This window comes from Perca flavescens, chromosome 20 (genome assembly GCF_004354835.1).
Source record: "Perca flavescens isolate YP-PL-M2 chromosome 20, PFLA_1.0, whole genome shotgun sequence".
Classification (NCBI taxonomy): Eukaryota; Metazoa; Chordata; class Actinopteri; order Perciformes; family Percidae; genus Perca; species Perca flavescens.
In genome coordinates, this window is record NC_041350.1 from 14,223,414 (window position 1) to 14,248,931 (window position 25,518).

Consider the following 25,518-nt stretch of genomic DNA (forward strand, 5'->3'; position numbering starts at 1 on the left):
TGATTTTAAAAAGTACACGTCTTTCATTAGTTCCCCCTAAAACATAACTTAATGCAAGGTTGTTAAATTCAAAGCTTCTCCTTGAGCTTGATGATTTACTGCATGAAGAGTGACCTCACTGAAATTAATCCAAGTCCTGGCTCCAAAAGGCTTAAACCTGAAGAGTTCACTGCGGTTTGATTTCAAGATTCAACACCACATTTTGAAACAAGATTTAATGAAGTGATTTATTCCCTATTGATTCTGGGAAGTCCATGAACATTTTCATTTGGATGGCAGTCTACATGTGGGTGGTCTGTTGAGAAAGATATCAAAGATGATGGGGAAAGAACTCACCTATACAGGCCATCTTGTTTAGGTCAAGTTCGTAACCGTCAAAGCAGTCACAGGTGTAACCTTCTCGCACACGAACGCAGCGGCCGTTTTCACACCCGTTCAGGATTCCACATTCCTCCGCTCGGAGACCCTCAAAGCCATCGTAGCGCTCTGATTAGACACACAAATATAGATTAGAAAACATGTTTAAAAAAAAAAGTCTTGGGATATTATGGCACGTTATCATTCATTTTTAGTTATGTGTCTGGCCACCGGATGAATGCAAGTCCAATACTCAATCTCTTTTAGGTCTGTTTTTGGTCTCCACCAACTACTAAATCTAGTATCTAAATAAATCTAAATTCTCCACTATGTTCACCAGCTTGTTCCTGACTGTCTGTCTGCTGCTATTGCTGCTGTTAGACAGCAGGTAGGGTACAGTGGGTTTTTAGAGCCTGACCGCTGCTGCTCAAAACAACACCATGAGAGCTGTGAGAGTGAACCAAAACAGTAAAGTTGTGGTTTGGACAGCTGAAACTTACTATAAAGCTTGGTAAAGCCGATTTGGGTAATAAATCTCTGTAGATTCATCACTTTAAATGACCCCTTTCACACTGCCACATTGTTTTTACATTGTCATCATTTGATACATTGTTATTCTAAAATACTGATATAGCCACTTTAAGTACTTTCATACATAGTGTTACTTGAATAAAAATGTTAATGCAAGTTTGTACTTTTAATGTTGTAATTTGCCCTTTGTATTGCTAATGATGAGTTTGATGACTTTGCACACCACTGGTCAGCTATGACCTGTCTTTAGGGAACAAATATTGGTGATCTTTTTGGTGTTACGATTGTCAGGGACTGAAGCTCAAAGTGGATTTATTTACCACTGCATTACAGCATATAGTATACTGTATATTATACATAAATGCTCCAACCTATGAACATATTGTGGATGAAAAACCACAGGACACATACAGTATACCCACCAGCATAGGAATCCACCGGTCGTGGCTGCTGCTGCCGTGGTCGTGAAATGGGGACACGGAAAGGTGGCTGTTGAACGCTGTAGTCATTGTCATTGAAGCCCTCAGGAATGTCATAGGGTCCTGCAGGGCTGCCATAACTGTCCCAGTATGGAGGAACAAAAGGCTCCGCAGGATCCTCTGGCCCCTCAAGACCGTACTCGTATCCTGGCCTCTCTCGCAGACTGTCTGTGCCTTCTCTCCGAGGCAGGTTGCACATCACTGCGTAGTCATCTGAATACAGCAGTTATATTTTGGATGATGATAACAATGATGTGTTAATATAAAGAACAACAATTATTAAACAGTGTAATTGCTGTCTTATGTGCATCCTGCTTCTCACCAGAGTTTTTCCGGGGACAGAAGGCACACTGTCCGCTCCAGGCGATGCCGTACAGGCAGCAGCATTCAGTGTATGTAGTTCTGCGTCCCTGGAGGGGTTCTGAACACATGTTGTACCCCTCCAGACGCTGCCAGCAAATATCCATGTGCACATCGTGATCAGGCTCTGGAGTTTCTGAGAGATAGAATGAAGAGTGAGAAAAAATACATAAAAGACACAGCTGTTTCAATCACCTTAATGTCATTCTGTGGTAGAAAAGTAAACCCATCCAAACTTGCCATTACAATTGTGCAACTCTAAGGACTGGACAGAACCACACCTCCATCCATGGCAAAACACTAAAACAGGCTGACAGATTCAAATATCTCAAATAAACTGAATTAAACTAAACTAAACAAACTTTGCAGCTAATTAATTGATTCTTTTTTCCAGGTCTGCTCTTTGCAGCATATAATCAGCAGTTACTGATTAATACAACCAAGTTAAAGTTCTACCACTGTGAAACTTAAAGGTCCCATATTGTAAAAAGTGAGATTTCCTTGTCTTTTTTGATAATAAAGCAGGTCTAGGTGCTATATAAATACTGTGAAAGTATCAAAACGCTCAATCTACAGAGAAATGCACACAGCCGGTATTCAGAAACAGGACTTTAGGTTACGGTTGTGATGTCACTCTATACTATATATAGGTAGAAAGTGCCGCTACAGTGCTGTTACATTCATTCTCTGGCTGCAATAGCGGTGCAGAGACTCCGAGACTGCTGTCCAATCAGAGCAGACTGGGGTTATTTCAGAAGGGGGCTTAAAGAGACAGGTGCTAAAACAGAGGGTTTCAGACACAGGGTGACTACAGGTATATTCAGACCCTTTATGAGAAAATAATGTGTTTTTGAACATTAAAGTAAACATGTTCTGGTAGAAACCTAAAATACAAGTATGAACATGAAAATGAGCGTAATATGGGGCTTTTAACATTTCAATTTCAAATGTTGTCACACCTTCTGTGGTGTTGAGACCAATGCAGCGCCGTCGTGTGCTGTCCAGGACTAATGGAGGACTGCAGAAGCAGTTGAAAGACCCGGCCGTGTTCACACACGCTCCATCCTCACAGGCACTTCCAAATCCACACTCATCGTAATCTAAAAACACATTTACAGAGAGGGGCCCACTGACATTACAATATGAAAAAATTATCATTCAAAAGCGGTTAAAATGATTAAGGTGCAACATCCAGCATTTTAATCATAAGAGTAGCCAAGACACTGGCATGAGACACAGGGGACCAATCATCTTGAATATAGTTCCATGAAATGAAATGCCTATACAATGACATCCCAGTTTATGTGTTATGGATGTTTTCAAATGTTAAAAACTTCAAAAGTAAAAATGTAAATTTGAAAAAATGAATGAAATGTTTTTTTATTTCTTACCCACACACTCAAGCCGGATGTTGTCATAGTAGAAGCCAGAGCGACAATAGCAGGTATAGGTAGAAAAGAGATTTGAACACTGTCCATTCTTACAAATGTCTGATCCAAACATCTCACACTCATTTGCATCTGAAGGGACAGAGAGAGATTTACACCTTGGTATTAGATAAGTGAGAGGGAAAGTAACAACAGTCAAAACGTTGGCACACTGCTTTAAAGTCAATCACTCCTCTTCCTAGAAGCTGTCAAGACACACTATGATATTCAGGTATGAAGGCAGGTATTCCATTAAGCCTTGGCTAGCCGTAGAGACAGCCTCGTAAATGTGGCAAGGGATTATGGGTGTCTATCTGGCTTTAAAAGTTAATTCAGGTGGAAGTAAAATGGGCTGCTGACATTGCACCTTTCGGTGCCAATATAAAGTTTTGTGTGAAGGGAAGCTATAAAAGCTCAGGGATATCAATAAAACAAGTTAGTATTTATGCAAACGTACCTATGTAAGGTTGCTGTTCTCCCAGGATTTGTGTAGAGGCAACAGGCAGGGGTAATAATCCACTGCCATGAGGGCACAACTGGTTATAATCATCTGGAAAATACAAATTGGATTCATTAGTGAAAGAGAAGACAAAACAAAATGGCAATCACATGCACTGAGTAATCTTTATCCACTTTATTCTGATAAAGTGTCAATACAGATTATCAGCCTCTTGTTGTACCTCTTCCTGGGAGAGGACAGGCGTGGATCTCGCAGTTGTCCCCCCAGCCTGCCCCCACCGTGCAGCAGCACTCCTGCTTAGTGGTGTTGCGAGACAGGACGTTGTCGCAGAAGTTGGCGTCGTTCAAGTTATAGTAACACTCTTTCCTCTCCTCAGCTGAGGGAGCGGACGGAGGGACTCGAGCGGTGGGTGTCGGGTCAGCTGTAGATGAACAAAGAAAGCATTTCTTCAGGACAGGAAGGGTAGAGGTCATGGTTATCTATAGAAACGCACCTGTGGATATGGTTGGGATTGGGTTAATTAGGAGGGCAAACTGATAGAACAGCTTGAACGCAAATCTCCCAGTACATACAGTTACAGTAGATCCTACACTTCAGTAGCACAGCATCATACAGTAACAGCATCGAGTGGCCTCTGCTCTCCATCTGTCAGTGTGTCCAAATGCCTCCAGCAGGTAGTGCATTACCCTCGCCTGCCACTGCTGAGCCTGCTCATTTGTCCAAAGGCATGGGCTCAGGCATTTCACCCTTAAGCTGCAGGCTTAGCCAAATGGAAACACTGGCATGTGAGTCAACACACCATTCACTCTCACATGATTGATTAACACACGTCAAAAGCAAACAGCGGAATGTGGCAAAAAGGTACACAAAGGCATAGCTGGGGTTTAGTGCCCAGGCAGAAGAAAAAACATCCCCGCTGAGGGCGCGCCGCTTAATAATGTAAATACGCCCACTTTGTGTACACATACGCCGATCAAGCTGGAGATGTGATGGTGTTTCCATGACTCAAAAGCCCTTTCTGTCATTCTGAAATTGCAGTATGTTGCATATCTGTAACCCCTGCACTTAAGATCATTTTAGCACGGAAGAAAGCAATGTGTCTTTAGCCATAATTGCCAATAGCTACACCTTATCCCTGTTTGTCTTGGTGAGGAAATTGGTTTACAGTAACTAGGCCCTTAGGGTATTTACTTGGCTCTACTGGAGAAGTTACCTCATCATTCGTTCGAAGTATTAGGCTAATAGACATTTTTGTAGTCAACCCACCCAACTATAACTCTAGCCTATAAAACAAATGGAAACAGCCAGGTCAAGAGACGTGGAGTAAGTCATGTCCACCTCGTCACCCTTGTTTGGATAATGAGAGACGGCTCATTTAATCAGGGAAAACTCCGTCTCCCAATGATGGGATGGAGAATTAAGTCCTGTGGGTCACTATGAGTGCTAGTCCTGCTCCATTACCCAGGGAGCGGCACTGGCTGGTGATGGGATCAAATTCCTCATTGTCGTTGGGGCAGATGCACAGGAAGCTGCCATCGAAGTTCTCACACAGGGCCTCCCCGCACAGCGCCAAGCTCATCTCGCACTCGTTCACATCTGAGAAAGACAGGAGAGGAGGGCGTGAGGTCAGTAAAAGATCAGGCACATACGCACAGGCATGCGCACAATGAGGTCGTGGCGAGGTCGCACAAAATAATCTTAATTATCTTGTTACTGGAAGAGTAGTTCATATCCAATTGACAGAAAAAAAACACTTCATTAATGCATTATAGACATACAGTATACACTTCTTTGCTGCGATTGATTCACTCCTACTCTATCTGTGCTTCTCAACCTCAAGCAAATTGGTTCCTAATAAAGATGTAAATCTCTAAAAAATAAAATATATGTAAAATATGTACTTTCATTTTCAAAAAAAGGCTAAATGATTTCTTTGAACAGCTGGGCACTGTAGTTTTTAGCAAACATTACTCAAACAGGTGTATACAAAGCATTCATTAGGTACTATTTTCAGATGCAAAATACACATTTGGTGCTCTAGTGAGTACAACAATGAAGCTCTATGGCACAGAGGAATATGTTACATCAGACTTTGGCTACACAGACAATATTATTTAGTTAGTTGATTAATTCATTGTTGGTTTTGGTGTTTTTATAGGATTTTTAGAAAAACAGATAGTATACCTATGCTTATCTTTTAATCAGTAATGTACAATGAATATTTATTGAAGACCAGTTACAGACCGACACATTTGCTCATGTCTTCGGGCAGGTTGGTGTAGCCTTGGTCACACTGGCAGCGGAAGGAGCCGTCTGTGTTCTCGCAGAAGCCGTGGTTCCCACAGATAGTTTCATTGACACATTCATCAATATCTGCGAGGCGAGAGCACACAGAGATGTAAGCACATCATTAATATTTACAACTTCACCCTGTGCAATAGACTTTCAAACTGCCGGTATAAAAAACATGGCACCGCTTTTCCAAAATAAACATCACGACCATTGTGATCTTACAATAACAATAGAAATCACTGCCATCATAACATGCCAGAAAGGGTTTACAGATTAGACAATTCATTAAAAAGGGTTTTCAAACTTAATGTTTGTAAATCATTTCATGGAGACTCTCTCTGCATCACAGCAACACAGTGAAATTGAGTGTGGTGTGGATCTGAAAAATAACTGCAAGTGTCTCTGGTTGTGTCAATGGAGTGAGAAGTGACTGTTAGTTCACTGGGATGTTGACAAAGTGTAAGAGACGGAGGAGTTTACAGCATGCAGCCAGAATTCTGCATTTACCCAGACACTGTACAAGCAGTTGGAGAAAGACGGCTGAGGTGGCATGAACAGGAGTTGATTCCCATGCTAATCATGAACATCTTTAAGCTCATTTTAATGTGTTTGACATCAGCTGTATAGTAGATCTAAAATGGTATCATGAAAAAATTCTGAGCATAGGACTTGTACTGTAGGATTTTAGGCCCAAAGGGACCAATTCTGCAGACGGCAGCCTACAGTAGTTCGTTGTTTGCATGGCAATACATCATAAAACAAGTTTAATAAAACCAGTGGAGAGACTACATGTTATATGTCATGACATGGAAGTTGAGACTGTTAACACTGGACCATGTAACAGCACTGCTGATTGCCTACCACTCGCCGTTTAAAGGCAAAATTTGTGAGCAATTTCTTATTTCTTTGGCATCTCGAGTGTAGCAGAGAGGCCAAAGAATGATACTACTGGAGGGCAAGTCTGATTATAATTGTTTAAAAAACAACACTTCAATCACGTGAATTTATTCTCTGATCAGTTTAAATTGCCACTGGTCAATGGTAACATCTTAAATCTGTTTCAGGGTCACATAACCACAATTTATCAGTTTTTCTGAACTGTTTATTTTACTGTGTTTACTTCTTCAGTGCATAAATGTCGATACAAAATGGCCTATTCGTCGGTTTCAGTACTTGGTCTGTAATAGCATTTTTTGACCATAGATTTATGAGAAATTTGTTCCACAACCTGTTAGAAACCACAGCTTGTTCTTTTCCGTCACAAAATAAAAAACAACTTCCAAACTATTCAGTCAGAGATGAAATTAAGTCAGTTCTTGCATATTTTCTGCAAGTCGTTAAGTTGGGAACATTATGACAGACAGTTGACAGATGATAGGAACTGTGCTAATAAAATTAGATGACCCACCACTGTGTCTGTGATTACATTTTTTCTTGACTTTTTAGTTTCACAACAACCCTTCCATGACCATTCCATTCAAAGTTTCCATGACTAATAGTAACTCCACTGGAGTGATCACAAGTTTAAGAAAAATAAGGGGGGAATGCAGACAATAAAATCACAACAATTTGAATACTTACAAAACATTTTGATCCGTTTAACATTCTCATACATAAGTCTGCCTCTAACATCAGTTAGGACAAAAGGTCAAGTCCAGTGGCAACGTTTAAAACACACTAGTTGATGGAGTGCAAAGCACAGTCATTCACATATTGTCTAAACCTGTTTCATATAGCCTCAGAGCACTCATAAAGGCTGTATCAACTGAAGAAAGTGGGCCAGAAGAACCACAAGCCATTTGATTTGAACAGTGTGCTTGGCCAGGGCCTTGTCTCCCCCTCCAACACAGACAACTACTTTGTCAGTATTGCTAGGGGACACGTTATCTGTCAGTGTTGCCGTCCTGACTTGGCCACTACTCCAACATGCCTATGGGGTCAGAGACAGAGGCTCCCACAAGCTAATAAAAACTGCTGCAGAGACAACATTGCCTTTGTCGTTTGTAAAAACCTTTAACAGGAAATGCTGAAAAGGATTTCTCAAATAGACTTGTGGGCTCAAATGGTTGCAACATGATAAAAAAAAGAATGGATGGACACATACTGAAAACCGCAAACCCATTGGATTTGCATTTTGCAGCTGTGGATTGAGATGCCAAACCGGTGTAGAAGTGGTGACGTTTTTTGGATACTATGAGATATTACAAGTAATTGAAAAATACATTTTTAAGAAGAATGTTCCCAACAGCTTAATGAAGTGTATTCTTAGGGTAAGGTGAAAAGTATTATATATCAGAGTTTGAGGAACATTTTCTCAAGTGTGAAGAGCTTAAGTGGAGTTTGGAATGTTGGAATGACAGCGGCTGCCATCTGGGAGGTCTGGGAGGAAGGTGATGAAAGCTCTCTGCTAATATATAAAATAATCAGTGCCTTCAGGCAGATTTTCATTCATGTGTAACATGGAACAAAATCTGTTGCAAACCACATGCTGTGATGAGATGCAATCAAAGTATCATCCCGGGGAGGTATGAGAGCATCGAGACCAAAACAAATTTAATGGCCTTTGTTTAATTTTTTTTTTCTTGACCAGCCATTTAGATCTGTCTTGCAAGCAGAGTCAGCTTGCTGATCACAGCACTAATGGTTTGTGGGGAAAAAGCAAATAATTCAAAATGAAATAACTAGTCTCACACCAACAGGACGTGGGGTTGCCTTTCTTAGTCTTTCCATGTAATAGTCAGTTACGTCAGGACCCATGCAGAGCTGTAAACTGCCTGTAGGGAAGAACTGAGGCAGGGAAGAGGTTGAGGAGTTCATTTGAGGTGGGAGGAGCTGAGGTTAAGGGACGACCCGGCCCAATAGGAACCTATGCTAATGGTCTGACTCAGGAGGACCTGCTTCTTGGAGCCGGGTAATGCTGCGGTTTGGGGGGAGGGGAGCTAGGGATGGTTAATGGTTCGGGTCTCTGTGCCATGTGTTAATCTGGAGCACATGGTGGCAGGCAACAAAAATATAAGAATCAGTGACTGTTGGCTCACCCCTCCACAGCCCACACTCCCATATTCTCTAGGCAACCCCTTGTCTGATTGGTCTTATATGCAGAGGTTATTTCACATGTCAGGCAAGGATGAGGTGAGGTATTTCTTTTTAGGGAAACACGTTTGTGCGCTTTATCTGACATTACATCTACAACCTGTTAACCATGGAGGTCAAACTGTCATATCATGTGTGTACCTCTAAGAAAAAAATATCATCATCCACAACAGCATAGGATTGGGCATCGAGAACCGATTCCTACTTGGAATCGTTTAAAACATTACGATTCCAGTAGAATCGTTTCTTTATTGGAATCGTTTGTAATTGTTTAGAGGATTTGGTTTCAAATCCGATCATCGCTTCCCAATTTAATATGTGCAAGTTTTGGTTTCCGAAGCGGCCAGGCGCTTCTTGTGTTGCAGCCTTGGAGCACAGTAAGCAGGCTCTAGTGTGACTTTACTTTACTTTGAAAAAGCCCTGTAAAACTGCAAACCACCACTGAATCAAAATAAAACTTAGTGTGAAAATAAGCATGTGACCCGTTTCAACCCCTCAAAGAATCGGAATCGAGAATTGAAAGGAAGAATCAGAATTGGAATCAGAATAGTTAAAATCCAAACGATACCCTACCATACAACAGCATGATCCCACACACACACAACACACACACACACACACACACACACACACACACACGGTAAAGTCTTTAGATTTCTATACGTTTAAAGGGGTGGGAGGTTGGCAAGTGTGTGACCACAGGCAATTTCCGCCCTTGGGCAAGCCTTATTAAAGACATGGCATAGCTTGAGGGAATTTATGACCATGATGGTGAATTAAAGCTAAAAACAATGACCTGCGACTACACACATACTGCCTTTTTCACATGCCCAAAAGAGCCCTGTGTATCGCATCATAGCAGAACTACAGCCCTCACAGCACAGTTGCAGCTGACGCGCTGCTGTGGAAAAAACACTGTTTTCCCCTTTTGTATTATGGCCTCTAAATCTAAATGAGTGCTGTGAGCAGAGCCAAAGACAACCGCTTCCCCTTCGAAGGCCGGTGAGTAAAAATAAAACAACGCCCCTCACAGAAATGGCAAATTACAGTGTCTGGCCTCTTCTTAAATATTTGATGATTTTTACAACCAGACAGAAATGCCCCGGAGTAATTGAGCTCCCTCACTGGACTTTTATTGGGGTGACGGCAGCATCTCCCACAACTTGCAATCGTGAGGTGAAACAGGCCGCTATTGTGTGCTGTGCTTGCTTCTGAGGGTGAGAGGGCTTGGTTCACAAACTGGGGCTGTGAGTCAATGCTGGGCTGTAGGAGTGTTTGTTATGGGGTCTAGTGAAAACACAAACAGCTAGCGTCACAGCATAGGAATGGGGGAAAGATGGTCAGACACGGTCATAACTGGGCACCCATACAGGGGAGTAAATCTACGAGTTTTGTGGCACCATAGGGGACAATGTGAAGATTTTTCAGTCAGGTCCTGCCGAAAGATTCCACCATACTCTACAGGATATGTCAGGTAAGAAAATGTGTAACTCATAGCACATAACATGGCACTGATTTGAACTTATATGAGCTGCTTAGCAGTATTTTGACTCTGACACTAAAGGAGTGGAGGTCAGCAGCTGGTTTCAATCTGCCCTTATCACACTACAGGCCCCGCCACTCTTCGAATGGTGCCAGACAGGCAACACCATAAAGTGCAGTGAGGAGGCAGCCACACGTAGCCGAGATCAGGGTGATGGAGGGGGCGGAGGTTTTACCTGTCACTGATCAGCATATTCTCCCCTGATCTCCATCTGTCGGTAGTCCAATAAAAACTCAGGGTCATGAGAATATGTGAAGCCGCCCTGCACTCCAAGTGCATCTCTACAACGGTAACAGTCTCCTTCTCTAACACAAACACACAAGCGGGGATGCAAAACCCACATTTAACCACATGCACACACACACTCGCACACACACATACGCACACAATCACCCGCAAACACCCACAGCCTCAATCTGCAGTCCAACACATCATTCCATTCGGATGCTATCAGACTGCTTTCCCCTCCTCGCCTGTCACTCTCCGGTGACTGTTTGGATTCTGTCCTTGCATAAGGAAAATATTTGGCCTTTTGTTTTTGTTTCTCGTATTTCTCCTAAACCAGTCTTGTTGTTTTATGGTGCTAAGAGAGCAACAAAGACAAGCAATGCTGTGCTAAAAAATAAAGAATGATAAACTCAAAGTGTTGTGCAACAAACCATATTAATATCTCAAGCCCAAGGTGTATAATCCTGCCAGTAAACACAGAAAGCTTCATGCACTCTGCTGGCAATGGAGATGTGTCTGTTGTTGTTGGCCAGCTGTGGGTCCAGATGTAGCATAATGGTGCGTTCTTTTTGTCCACCGATGTCGATCTACGAGTCGTTTTCCGGAGTTACGAACCGGAAGTTGCAAAAAGAACGCCCCCGAGGTCGTATATACGACTCGTCAAGTCGTCTGAACTCAGAGGACCCTGAGTTCACTTTCAAAGATGGCTACGTCGTGCATCACACGTATTCTACAATTTTCAGCACTTTTGTCTTTGTTGTAACCAAATGAAGAAGTCGTACACATAGCACTGTATATTGCTACCTATAGGCATGTCGCTGAAATTGGCTAGAGACGCTCGGTTGCTATATGACAACAATGGCCGAGTCTTGAGCAGAAAGCAGAGCAGTAGCCTACCCACGGTTATTCGTTTTTCGACATGGATGTGACGTCACACTCGAGCTACTAGTTGCGATTACAAGACTAAACGCAAAAAAGAACGCACCATAAGTACAAACCTAGTCAGTCAAACCAGGTGACTGGGCGCCTACATAAGGGGGGGGGGTAAGGCCCTTCAATCTTATCCCCTCTCAAAAGGAGAACAGCGGTTATCATGTTCCACTGTTTGTCTCTGCCAGAGGCACTCCATTAGCTCCGCTGTCCGGAGGATGAGACCATTATCAACTGCTGGCGTCACACACCGCTCCAATGACAGTGCACTCCTCTTTCCTAAAGTGCCCCAATTTCAGGGACCACTTCTCCTCATCTCCCCCATGGCCTCTTGTGCATGAATACCTTGAATACCTGATAGCTCTTTGATTTGCATCAGCTTCTTTGTGTCTGCATGCCAAACAGATATCATTATCTATGCACAGAGGGAGAGTCCTGAAGAGTATGTAAAGTGCTGAGTTGATTTGGGGCTACGCTCTCCACTATCTTTAACTACAGCCCAAAATGGTGACTGGTACAAAAATAGGTAGGTCCATACAATGCATACATCCCTTGCTTAAGTTTAAAGACAGTTCGCCTAAAAATCTGCCTGTTTTCCTTAACATAATTGTGTGTGCTAGTCTTTTAACTATGTGGTTTGACCACTCACCACAGTCTGTGGCGTCTTCTCCCTCGAGGCCAGGCTGGCAGCCCATGAAGCACCGGTAGGAGCCGATGGTGTTTTCGCAGCGCCAGGTACCACACACTGAGCTTCCAAACTCCTTGCACTCATTCTGGTCTGTACAGTGAAAGAGAGAGAGACAGCTGTTGGTTAGTAACTGACAAACAGAGGCACAAACCTAACCACATGTGCAATCAGACACTAACACGGACGCATGCACCCCCGCACACAAACTATTCCCTCCACTGTGCTGCTGCTTCCAGTGTAATGGCTGTGTAGCAGGAGTCGGCCAGGAGGCCTGTGGTGTAGCTGTCCTCAGTAAACGCAGCAGGCAACAGGAATGGCCAAGAACAATATTATCACAGCAACCAAAGAACTTGTGAAGGAGCTAAAGGGAGACGTTCCAGGGGGAGAAACACCTCCTGCTCACAATGGGGTCATTCATACTTCCCTCAGGGGAGAGGGAGTTCAGGGCTCCAGCCATGTAATCCAGGCACCCCTCACTCCTGAGACCATGGAGTAGAGCCTCTAAACCAGGCTTGGACACTTTTACTGGATCCCAGTCCCCATTGCCTATAGATAATCAATCATAGCCAACTGTGCTATACCGGGTACGCTTAAGCCAAAATGTAGCGTGACAATCAAACAGCTAATGCTGACATTTACTCAGAGAGTAGAACCCTCAGGGGCAGATTTAGGGTCAACAATCACTATGACATAAGGGAGTTTTATTCTGTCTTACCTTCACAGTCAGCCGTGTCAGTGTTGAACTTAAAGCCAGCCTCACACAAGCACAAGAAAGAGCCATCAGTGTTAAGACACTCGCCCCGGATGCACACCTTGTCTTTACTGCATTCGTCCACATCTACAGTAAGGCAGAGAGAAGGGGAAGAGAAAGGAAGACAAATTAAAATTGATAATTGGATAGAGGGTGGGTCCAGATCTATTACATATTGTTTATCACTAAATATCCCCATATATCCTCTGTCTTTGTTACGTCAACAGGGAACACCTCTCCTTTTAATAAGTATCAGAAAAAGAATGTGTAATCAAGCGCTTGTCTGAGCACAAGATGCATTGGCCATTTGGAGCACTTAACAGTATACAGTACTGGCAAAGGTTAAAAAAAACACATCTACCTCAGCTTTTCAGGCAGAGAACATTTCCCTCCGGCTCGAAAAAATGAATACTGAATGCGACATGCTTGATTAGCTGTAGATTGGTGGATAATAGCGGCATTACAACATAACCTTTAAGACACTTGGACCTTGGGTAAAAAAATTTGGGGAAAAGGCAAGAAATTCATCACTGGGGAAAAAGCCTGTCTTCCTTTCCAACCTTTAATAATCAGATGAATCTTTCAGAGACGACAAGGCAAACACCCGTTTGCAAAGATAGGGAGAAAAAAAATAGCCCAGACTATAAGTAAACGCATAAATATGCTATGACTGAATAGCTTTGGAGTTAATTCAAGGAGTTCAAAGCCTGTATTGAAAGGCACAACAAGGCCGTGGCACAACCTGTTGATTTGGATTAAACTTAGATCGGTTTCAGTCTGCAGTCAGTCCTTTATTATGTATGTTCTGTTTTTGCTGAAAGACTGGCCTGGTCAAGGCCAAGCATCATTTTGGCCTCACCTGACTAAACCTTTCAAAATTTCATTCCCATAAACCTACATACCCTCATCCTCCCTTCTCCTCCCCCTGCATGCTCATATCAGAGGGGTCTGGCTTTCATTGTGTCAGCACTGTACACACAATGGCAGGCTGCAAGAAAATATACGACAACTGCTGATTTATAGGATAATTAGAGCTGCGTATTTGTTGTGGCGGGCAGCCAAAGTACCTGATGCAGGCTGGGCAGTTTGCTCAGAGACTGTGTACGAAGCCTCAGTGTTCAAGGACTGAACCTAGTCCTCTACTGTAAAGTCAAACTTGCCCATTAGAGGACCATGCCAGAGTCTTGCAGGGTCCTGAGATCCAGACCTACCTGCTTTACATCATGACAGGATATTTCACTGCCAGACAACCTGCCGTTTACTTAACTTCACCTCTTACTGTACTTGTAAGACACACCAGAAATAACACTGATCCAATTCTGACATCTGAGCCAAAGTTATTTCATGTATTTTGCTCCAGTTTGTTGAAAAGAAAAGCCTTCCTCAGCTTTTGATCAGGCTACATTTTTTTTTCCCATCGCTGTGACCAGTGGGTCACTGGGTGCGGCTGGAATAACATCAAACTGATGTCCGAATGGAGAGTGAACTGAGACAGTTGATGAGGCCACGGCCAATTACACAGAAAGACCAGCCTGAGCACTCATGCCAAGGGTCCCAGGCCTGATTCAGCACCCAGGACAGTGTGGCGAGGATACTCTCTGTCACCATGCCATCCAATGAATAAAAAAACCTTGTGCAAGCCAATAAAGTTACTGTAAAATACTTGAGTAATATCATCTACAAAATCATTATTACATTATTACCAACTTTTTCCAATTTTGACCCTGCCTCACCCAACTACACAAGGCCTATAAAATCATCTGAAAAATAATTTCCCATTGCTATTACTGCTTTTGCGGCAGTGTATTACTGTACCTTGGCAGCCAGTCCTTCCATCGATGGTGGTATATCCATCAGGACAGATGCATGTGTAGGAGCCCTTAGTGTTCAGACAGTCTCCTTCTCCGCAGATCCCAACAATGGTTAAACACTCATTGATATCTGTCACAAATATGCACACACAGCTGTGTCAAGATGCCAACACGAGGTAAGCCACGAGAAACAGTTAACCACTAATGGTATGTATCAAATGACCCAGAGTTTGTGTGTGTGTGTGTGTGTGTGTGTGTGTGTGTGTGTGTGTGTGTGTGTTTGTGTTTGTGTTTGTGTTTGTGTGTGTGTGTGTGTGTGTGTGTGTGTGTGTGTGTGTGTGTGTATACCTCTGCAGGATGTCCCATCCACCATCTCCAGACCAGCGGGGCAGGAGCACCTATAGGAACCAATGGTGTTGGTGCATTGGCCTCCCACGCATTGGCTGGGGTCCTCACATTCATTCACATCTGCGCGCACGCACACACACACACACACACACACACACACACACACACACACACACACACCATCATCAGTATGACACATTCTCACCAGCTGAAAATCACTGGGTCTCACTTTAAATCTGTCATTTGAATGACGAGCTTCCAGACCACAGTGAGCATGTCAGAAAGTCCAGCATCATCTACATCAGTAAGTAATGACTTATTCTTACTATAGTAGGTCATACTGTGCTGGAACAGATGACTGTGAAAAATGATTGCACAGAAACCATAAAATGTAGTGACCACAGTGAACCACCCACTTTGCCGTACCTTCACATAAAAGCCCGTTGGGTGCCACTGTGAAGCCTGGGTCACAGGCCACGCAGGAGAAGGAGCCCTCTGTGTTGGTGCAAACACCCATGGGGCACACACCTGGGGTCTGGCACTCGTCAATATCTAAGGGACAGGAGAAGAAGAAAAGGTTAGCTATAGTTTATCATCTTAAGCAAAGGGACCTCTAAAGAGACCACTTTTTGATCATTCACTGTCTTATCTAAAAAATTATGTGTGTGTGTGTGTGTGTGTGTGTGTGTGTGTGTGTGTGACTCAGCCTACCATACAGTAAGCAAAGCCCTCTTTATTAGATCACACTGACAGTGTTTTATTAAAAAGGGTGGAAAGATAAGTATGCAGTAGGGCCATTGAATCCAAAACAGCAAGCTATTACAGGTGGCGCATAATTACTGTATCTACAAACAGTTACTGGCTCACTGTTATGTGATCACTGGAAATTCCTCAAGCCGGTACAGATTGTATTTCTTACGGAGAAAATAGTGTGGGCCATTGTTAAGCGATTGAGATGACTCCATTTTGCCTTGGGTGAACAGTTCAACAGGACGAGCTCGTTGCGGTACGTGGAAGGCAGGGGAGTGGTTGACTTCATTTCAAATTAAGCCCTTAATATTTTTCATGGCATCAGAGACATCAATTAAAATCCTATCAGAGGCCGACTTGGACTCTGGCTTGTTTTGTAAAACTTTCTCCCAGTGCAAAGACACATGTCAGTAGGGATCTTCCTCTTGGGCTACATCCACACTTCCATTCAAAAACACACCACCATATATATATGACTAACTGAGGTCACGTTTGAATCCATTTAAACAGTCATTCCATTTCTGCTTCCCATGAAGTCATGACAGATCTAACCTCCCCGGATTCGTCAAAGCAGCCATTTCACTGCATTGATCTCATAAATCATGTCATGACAAATCACATAGCACCATAAAGATTTTCTGTAATCATGTTCTGGGTCTAATGCATTCCTCTTTTTACTCTGGTCTACTGTAACTTTGTTATAATCTTTACCATAGTGACAGCTTAAAGTGTTCTAAGCAGGTAGGTTAAATCAGAGGTAGTCTTACCCTCACAGCTGTAACCATCCTCAGACAGTTGCAGGCCGGCTCCACAGTTCCTGCAGGTGTAGGATCCTGGGGTGTTCAAGCACAGCTGGGCCAGGCAAACGTTAGCCACCAAACACTCATCCACATCTGGACACAAATACATAGACACATCATAGAACAGATTACCATCTATGGCTTCAAATAAATAAAGCCCGCCAGTTGTAATCAGTTAGATCGGTAATCACTGGAACTAGGAATTACAAATGTCGACACCTCTATCCTTTCAGCTGAGCTATCTGCAGAACATTTGCCTGACATCATCTTGCTCTATTTACGGGCTGGTGTCTCATTGTGTTGAGCAAGGATCAGATGAGCGGTGCCAGAGACGGAGGGGTCCAGGATCCAGCTATGATGTGATGTCTAGGAGTATTTTTGGGCTCAGATGATGGGGCTTTGGGGTCCAAGCTGTCATAACTGATGCTGCCTATTTACAGCCTAAAACAGCTGGGAAACATGTTCAACAAAGCTGGCACATTCACCCTCAAGCACGGTTTTGTTGGGTATTTAGGCAAGGTCTGGCATGTTTGAATACAAGAGACACACCTGTGCACAAGTATACAAACACAACATTCCTGCACAAACAGCCAAAGCCTCACCATCACACTGTTGTCCATCCTCAGATAATAATAATAATAAAAACATATGGCGTTTTGCAGGAGTTAATTTGGTGTTGAATAAACCAACCTTCACAGAGCTCCCCGTCATATGATACCCTGTACCCTGTAGGGCAGTTCTCACAGGTGTAAGAGCCTTCCGAGTTTAGACAGATCCCATTGGCACAGGTAGACAGAGACTGGCACTCGTCAACATCTGGGCGAAACACACCAGCACAGACATTAATTGAACACTGATCACTATAAATACAGAATAATATGGGGAGGGAATTCAGTTGTACAGGAGTTTTAATGGGGAGGTGACAACCTTCCCAGATGTGTTGAGTAAGTCTTCCAAATGTCGTAACAGCACTAATGGTTTTTACTGAGTGAGGAGCATAGCTGGAGATTGAGTTTACCTTCACACCGCTGCCGGTCTTGAGACACTCTGTAGCCAGCCTTACATCTGGTACAGGAGTAGGATCCCTCCGTGTTGGCACACACTCCACCAAGACACAAGTCATCCTGGGCACACTCATTCACATCTGGAGACACAAAAAACAAATTCACCACAACTGGGCAGACAAATCATCGACCAGTGTTTGTCAAAAATTGCAGTTTAGTGTAAATCATTAAACAGCGGATTTCATACCTTCACATCTCAGTCCATCAGCAGATGGTCCAAACCCAGGCCTGCAGTTCTGGCAAGTGTAGGAACCTGCAGTGTTGATGCAAATTCCCGCAGGGCACACATTACCAGTTGCGCACTCATTGACATCTAACAAAAAGAAACAATTTGCAGACATTATACTGCTGTCGAGAGAGCTCCACAAGCTGAGAAGTATGCAGTGATACGCCCAACAGCTCTAGATAATCCTTTGCAGACCTTCACAGGCTTTGCTGTCTGAGGTGAGTTGGTAACCATGGTTACAGGTGCATTTATGGGTGCCGTCCAGATTGACACAGCGGCCGTGGAGACAAACTCCAGGGAGCACACACTCATCCACATCTGGAGGGAAAAAAAAAAAAAAAAAGGGGGGGCTCAGAGAAAAAAAAAAAGACAACCGCTAACTCTTAGTAACTTTATATTATAAAACTTCAATGGTGCCACAATGCTTCTGTAGTAGCACTGTGGAAAATTCAGTTTCTTTAATATTGGATGTCAATAATGTCTGATTGACCTTCAGACTGACAGTTACCTTGGCAAACGTGGTCTGGTGAGAGCTTGTAACCTTGGAAACAGTTGCACCTATAGGAGCCCTCGGTGTTGACACACCTACCACGACCGCACACTGTTTGGTTCAAGCACTCGTTTACATCTGAGGACAGAAGAAGTCAGAAAAAGATATAACATCTATGAGAACAAGAACACTGTGTGATTAAAGAATCAGTTCAGCCAAATTAAAAGTACCCCTTAATCTACCTCTGAGATTTCTGCCGCCACCCCAGTACAATGAAAAATAAATGAGATTTCAGTTGTGGTGCTCACAGCATTGAAAAATGACACTTAAAGCATTCAACAGCAACATATATTTTCCAGTATGTCCCAAGTACTGTGCATAATCGAGACAAATGGTTGTTAGCAGTTTTCTTACAGACTAATTCTGTGGTAGAAAGTAGTTCCAATGAAGTCTTTACAGCAAAAGAAACATTGCTGCTGAGTTTTCTAAGTGAAATTCTTAATTTTGCAAAATCCAAAAACAAAATTCCATTTCACTCCATTGTATGGGTGAAGAGCAGAAACCCCAAAGTAAAATTTCTATCTATAAATTATTATGTGCATGGCTAGATACCACGATAGGTAAATAAGAAAACGTGTTATTTTTGTAATTTGGGTATACTGACCGTTTAACATGACAAAAAATATAAGGGAAAATTGGGCCAGCAACAATAAGATACAAAAAATAAAAACAAAGACATGTATAAAAAATAAGGGTTGTATCGGTAAAGGGGAAACCTTTACAGCATGATCAGCGTGCAAAATGACTATAAAACAGCAGTCATTAAATTACATCAGTGCCCAAAACTTATTCATGAAGGCCTTTCACTATTTGCAGCAGGAGCTGTCTTTTCCACTTTGGGACTCAGAACAGTTAACCCAGGAATTATATTTGTGGAAAACCTCATGCTGAAATAATGTTTTATAGTGGAATTTATCAAGTGTTAACAATGGCACTTTTTCAGCTTAGGTGATGGTGTGGGGAGAGAAACTATGATTATGTGAGTGTAAGAGAAAGAGACAATAAAAGAGGAAGAGAAAAGGGGGAGAGGAAGGAAAAGTATTTGTCTGCAAAGGAGGTGGAGAGAGGATGTGATAGAGATGCTGAAACAGAGAGCCACACAGTGAAAACACAGCGAGAGAGTCACAGACTGGGTTTTGTATGCCTAGCAGTGGGCACTGCCAGATGTCTGTCAGTATGGCCCAATGCTTTGTTTCTGCAATCATCCGGCATCTCTCAGGCCTCTGCGATAAGCCCTGACAGGGGAATGGAGCTGCTTTCTCTATCACACCAGCAATTAGGCTTATCCACGATTCGGCCAATTGAGCCCAAACCACTGTGCTACCGTCAATTGACTGAAGCAAATACTGTAAACCCAGCACTCATATTGCCTGTTTTATGTGACTCTCACAGCGCTAGACGTATACTGTGGGCCTGTTAGCACTGCCTGGGTGGATGTTCGGCGCTCCAATGTTATCCCTCATTTAAAGGTTTCCTCTCGGTTGCTATTTATACACCACTGATTTAAACACAGAATGAATAACATTAGTGGACTCGCAAACAGAAAGTAGCTGAAGTTAGTGTTTTCTTTGGAGGCAAGGGAATCATGAGAGTTTACACAAGGGCATCAGTCGTCAGACTCACTGAGAAATTGATTAAAAAGAACTCCAAATTACCACTATAGTTAATTTCCATATTTTCCATGCTCATTCTGTCTTTCAGATTTCTGGAATACTCACTCCAGGAGCTTAGGTTTCCAACAAATTAGAGGGGTGCAAGGTCATAGAGAGGGGATGTGGTAAGTAACACCAGTCAGGCTCTTATGTAACGGGGCCACTTTCAGGTTGGGAGCTGCTAGCGTGCTAGCTTAAACACAACACACACCAAATGTAATTTGTCGGGCTTTTGTGTATTGAAATCTAATAATCCACAGTCTGAGTTTTACAGCAGACCACAGACAAAACTATGGTTGAGTGAGAGAATTTGTTTGCGTGTCAGGACCTCTTCGCAGTGGGGAATTGACCCTTTCACCTTTTCATACATCTCTTGTGACTGCTTGGTCCTCTCACCTAGCCCAGCAGCGGTAATAAAGCCTCCGCTGGGCCCAACAGTACAGTGGCCAGAGCTCTCCAACAATAATACGCTGTTTGTTCAAGGCTGTGGCCAAGAGAAAATATTTGGACTCTCCCAATTTGAAGTATTTTAAACAATCTTTTTACAGGGGCCAGTGATATCAAAAGATCAGCAATAACACGGTAAATGTGTTTAAACAATATTGGAGATATGCAGAGGCTGCTGGGTGGAGGAATTAATATATTGTACGTGGAAAAACTGAATGGAGAGAGAGGCCCACACAATATAGCCATCATCACTGTGGTTTTCGGTTGTCATGTGGGCCCACTAGTGGTCCACAGTTCACTTAAAAAAATCCAATATAAAGTTTTATTTTATATAATTTTCATGCACATCAGTAGTCAGAGTGTCCCTTTGAGCAAAAAGCCACAATTCAGTGAAACTAATTCAGCTTGTGCAATTTGGTGAACTGTACTGCATCATAAGCTGTCAGCAAGTCATTAACGGCACGGCCTGTTGCTATGACACTTTGGTTATTTTTGGTGAAGCCAACTAGGCGCAGCAGCATTTGTCTACGTAAATGTTACCTAATACAGGAAGCTTTAACAGTGTAAGAGGGAAACCCAGGTTCTTTCCATGCAGCGGTCGAAAACACCCGTAGGAGTTTGGGTAGTGGTGCTGCTGCTGCTATGATGGGGTGTGGGATTTTCTTACCCACACATCTTTCACTGACAGGCCTGAACCCCAGGCCGCAGGTCTGGCACTGGAAGGAGCCGGGAGTATTGACGCAGACACCGTTGGGACAGGAGCTGGGATCTCTGCACTCATCTACATCTGCTCAGGGAGAAGGTGGGACATGAAAATAATCATTTTAATTAGTTGTTACTAAAACAATGTGCACATGCATGGAAGAAAGAGGGTGGTATGTCAACAAATGCTAATATATACAAACACACAATCCCTCTGTCACAAACTGTACATAGTTTTCTTCCTGGCTTTGATTAGAGGAAAATACATGTGCTTTGTTCTTTTTCTAACTTCGTTTGGTGTTTCACTATGGGAATCGCCTCGGCGTGACCAACTATGGAAGCTCCAATGCCACCACGTCTGTCCGTGACAGACAGGTCGAACTGTGCTAGGGCCACACCCCCTCATATAATCACAATCGACCAGCGCCTTACAAATCATTCTCGCTTTCTTCCCGTGAAGAAATTATACTAAGCTCCCTCAGAGCTTCTAGGCTAGCTTGGTTGGTTATCTGCTAGACAGTTCACAGACGGACCGTTAAGGACTACGTCACCAACGCAGTTCCCGACCCAGTCTGGGTTTGCTGAGTAAGTACTGGTTACACAGTTTGAAAGCAGTGTCCACGTCAACGCGAACTGCTCTTCTGTCGGCTAGTCGGTATTTGTTTATCGGTTGCTTAGCTGTGTAACTCTTTTGCCCTCTGGCTAACTCGTTACGGCGAGCCTCCCTGGGTTTGGTTAGCATTCGTTTGTTAGCCGGACCGGGTACCTGGAGTGAGCTAATCTTGCAGACAGGCTAACGTGCCACAACGTGCCTGCTAAGGTTGTGTATTTACGCCATTTTTCTTCCTTTCCAGTCACCATGTCCTCGGCAGCAGCCCCCGCCAAAGGGTCAGAACCTAAGGCTAGTGAGGCTGTATCCCGCTTGTGTTCCGTGTCATCCATCTCTGTCAGGGACTCTCACCCGATGTGCATAGCCTGCACGGGCGCTAAACATGCTCAGGCAGCGCTGGCTGACTCTCAGTCGTGCACCCACTGTGCGTCAATGCCAGAAAAGATACTGGAAAGGTGACTGAGGGTGGCGGTGGCCAACAGTCATGACCCATGTCTGTCGGGAACCACCCAGAAAGCCACAAACAGTACCCATCAGCCGCAAGCTACACCGAGCTGGGCGGACATGATGGACAAGGAGACCCCGGACATGCCTCCACTTTTCAAGGAACTCCTCAAAGTGGAACCGGGCTGTGAGGACCCAGAGGGCGATGCCATCTCTGATCTCCTTGACATGGATGGAATGGAGGACGAGGAGGAGGACTCCAGGTTTCCCGTTCAACAATCAAGGCCTCTTAGTGCATCCAAAGCTGCTCCCCCAGCAGACAGCGACTTGTACGAGGTCTGTAAACGGGTGGCCAAATTGGGTATACAATGGCCGGCAGCCCAGGACACCGAGGGGGCAGAGAGAGAACGGTACGACAAGAGGCTCCCACTAGCCCAGCCGCCTGCGAAACAGCTTCTGCTGGCAGTGCCTGCCTGTTGAAAGAAATGAGCCGGTACTGGTCCAGCCCGTTTAAGAGTAAGCTAAGAAAAGAAACCTATCTGGAATGATTTGTAAGGAACTGGTCGACTGTGATTATATGAGGGGGCGTGGCCCTAGCACAGTTCGACCTGTCTGTCACGGAGAGACATGGTGTCATTGGAGCTTCCATAGTTGGTCACGCCGAGGCGATTCCCATAGTAAAACACCTCACTCTGTTATCAAAGAACCGGGGTTACGTTAAGTAACCTAAAATTACCGGGCTACATATAAACTCATGGCAGCAAACAAATAGGCCTGGCTAGCATTGTGCCGTTGTGTGAACTTTATGTGTGCGTATGCGTTTGTGCATGCATGCATGTCACCTTCACATTGGTCTCTCCAAGACTTGGCGAAGCCACTGTTGCATTCACAGGTGTAAGATCCCTCTGTGTTGACACATTCACCATTCTGGCACTTGTTGGGCATGCTGCACTCATTAATGTCTGCCAGTTTAAATAAAAACCAAGGAGAACGGAAAAGAAAGTGACTATTGTGTTCCGCAGCATTAATTAGGGCATGATGCTTTTTAAATGAACAGCGCTGACAGACAAGAACTTGCGGTGCTCTAATAGAGAGCCAAAAGCTAACAGTGGCTTTCATCCATTGGAAACATTATGTCTCCTGCTGTCATTTGGGCTGCATCTCACCTTGACAGAACTTCCTGTTCTGGGTGATCACCTGGCTGTAACCACTGTGGCATTGACAGGTATAGGAGCCATAGTTGTTCATACAGCGGCCCTTCCCTTCACATGGGTCCTCGTCACATTCATTCACATCTGCAATGGGAGACAGAGAAAGAAAGTAAAGACAGAGAAGGTGAAAACAAGAGATCAAATGCAACATTACATTGCAGTTCCATTTCACCAGCAGAGACTGTACACTTTCCAAGGCCTGACTTTGGAGCTCCTCTACTGCGCAGGAATTCCTTAGTGATGGGCCTGAGCCCAGCTGAGTAGAGCGGAGTCTGCGGCCAAGGCCGTCACTGTGAGGTAAGGGATCAAAGCTCTGTGGCAGCTCTTTGGATGGCCTTTACGCTGTTGTCAGGCATCACGGAACAGGTCAACATAAACAAACGGATTCCTTTCATTTTGGCTCGCTTCATTTCTCAAGGCTTCTGTGCCGTGTAATGTTTGGTGTTAAGGACTTGCTTGCACAGAGACGATGATAGACAGAGATGCTGGGGCCTCTGGTGTCAGCATGTGTGTGTTTGTGTGCCCCTCCTTCTCTTTGAGTGTTCCACCATTACCCCTGTCTATCTCCCTCTATCTCCCTCTCTCTCCCATTGTTGCTTACCAATGCAGTTGGTCTGCAGTGCACTGAGCTTGAATCCTGGCTCACAGTGGCAGGTGTAACCAGTCTGCACAGGAATGCATTTCCCACGTCCACATATGGAAGGGGTGGTGGCACACTTATCAATACCTCAAAAAAAGCCACAGAGATGTGCACAGTCATTACTCAGAAGGCAGACAACAATATTTTTGACCTAAGGGTTATGTAACATTACAGACACTGTAAAAAGTAAAAAAAACTGCATTCCACTAACACATGTTGTTTTCCATGGGAACCCGACTTGCTGTTTTATAGGTGAGGTCTTGGATGAGAGGACAGGTTTTACAACACTGTAGTGTTCTAACAGGTGGTATGGAGCTCTTACAATAGGGGTTCAGCGAGAAGCAGGTCATGCACAGTAGAGCCTGAAGTTAGTGTTGTTCTTGTATTTTTCTGTCTGGACTGGACCCTTGTGTCTGGTTAAGGAGGGAAAACCCCACTACAGTATGTCTTTCTCCATAGGATTACTGTAAATTCTCCTCCCTATCACCCTGACGCTCCCTCTCTCTGTCACCCAAACACACTTTAATCCCGTCATCCACCCGTCTTCCATTTTTCATAAATCTGGTCACTGTCAGCTCAGGATAGCCTCCCTTTCCAAGAGGCACACACAGTCTTGGTTTCTCGCCCTCTCACCCTCTGTGCAGCACGGCATCTTCAAGCCAAATTGGCTCTGAGAAAAGGGGTAAAATAAAAGAATAATACAAGCTCTCCTCGTCTTAACTCTGGCTAAGCCTGAAAAAATGTCTTATGAGATGTGTTGCTGTTTGCCAGCAGTTGACTCAGAGCATGATCGTCCTAGAGCTCCATACCCACCTGCCAATTAGGCACTGATGATTTTAGATCCAGTGTTTCATGAGAGTGTTTTATTTTCGAAAGTATGATTTACCTGTGGCTGAGTGTGTGTGGGTTGTGTCCTTTGAATCTGGCCTGCTGATGGAGAAGTCTGGAGAAGTCTCTGTGAAGAGGGATCGAGACTGGGTGAGTGCGAACATAGTGAACCGCTAACACTGTGACACATAGTAAATTCTCATTCCCTACAAGCTAAACGAGACACGGCTCGTTTTCCCAACCACTACTGCCTCAGCTGTCACTCACTGGGCAGCTATAAAAAAAAAAAAAGATCT

General features: G+C 43.9%; 1 protein-coding gene across 2 annotated transcripts in view; it reads right to left on the bottom strand.

Annotated features, from left to right (window-relative positions):
- LOC114546651 (latent-transforming growth factor beta-binding protein 2) overlaps positions 1 to 25,518 on the bottom strand; it is a 95,836-nt gene that overhangs the window by 3,617 nt on the left and 66,701 nt on the right. The window contains exons 15-39 of one of the 2 annotated variants that reach the window (XM_028565598.1): positions 25,281 to 25,349; positions 24,356 to 24,481; positions 23,710 to 23,838; positions 23,386 to 23,505; positions 21,455 to 21,574; positions 18,647 to 18,766; positions 18,334 to 18,456; positions 18,100 to 18,225; positions 17,867 to 17,992; positions 17,539 to 17,664; positions 16,816 to 16,941; positions 15,725 to 15,850; positions 15,299 to 15,418; positions 14,955 to 15,080; positions 13,104 to 13,226; positions 12,350 to 12,478; positions 5,859 to 5,987; positions 5,076 to 5,210; positions 3,835 to 4,035; positions 3,612 to 3,704; positions 3,119 to 3,247; positions 2,687 to 2,827; positions 1,690 to 1,863; positions 1,311 to 1,580; positions 337 to 486 (exon numbers count right to left, since the gene is read on the bottom strand). In XM_028565598.1, coding sequence (XP_028421399.1) covers positions 337 to 486; positions 1,311 to 1,580; positions 1,690 to 1,863; positions 2,687 to 2,827; positions 3,119 to 3,247; positions 3,612 to 3,704; positions 3,835 to 4,035; positions 5,076 to 5,210; positions 5,859 to 5,987; positions 12,350 to 12,478; positions 13,104 to 13,226; positions 14,955 to 15,080; positions 15,299 to 15,418; positions 15,725 to 15,850; positions 16,816 to 16,941; positions 17,539 to 17,664; positions 17,867 to 17,992; positions 18,100 to 18,225; positions 18,334 to 18,456; positions 18,647 to 18,766; positions 21,455 to 21,574; positions 23,386 to 23,505; positions 23,710 to 23,838; positions 24,356 to 24,481; positions 25,281 to 25,349 — 3,357 coding nt within the window. The remainder of the gene's footprint in view (positions 1 to 336; positions 487 to 1,310; positions 1,581 to 1,689; positions 1,864 to 2,686; positions 2,828 to 3,118; positions 3,248 to 3,611; positions 3,705 to 3,834; positions 4,036 to 5,075; positions 5,211 to 5,858; positions 5,988 to 12,349; positions 12,479 to 13,103; positions 13,227 to 14,954; positions 15,081 to 15,298; positions 15,419 to 15,724; positions 15,851 to 16,815; positions 16,942 to 17,538; positions 17,665 to 17,866; positions 17,993 to 18,099; positions 18,226 to 18,333; positions 18,457 to 18,646; positions 18,767 to 21,454; positions 21,575 to 23,385; positions 23,506 to 23,709; positions 23,839 to 24,355; positions 24,482 to 25,280; positions 25,350 to 25,518) is intronic. The other variant, XM_028565599.1, reaches the window with a different exon arrangement.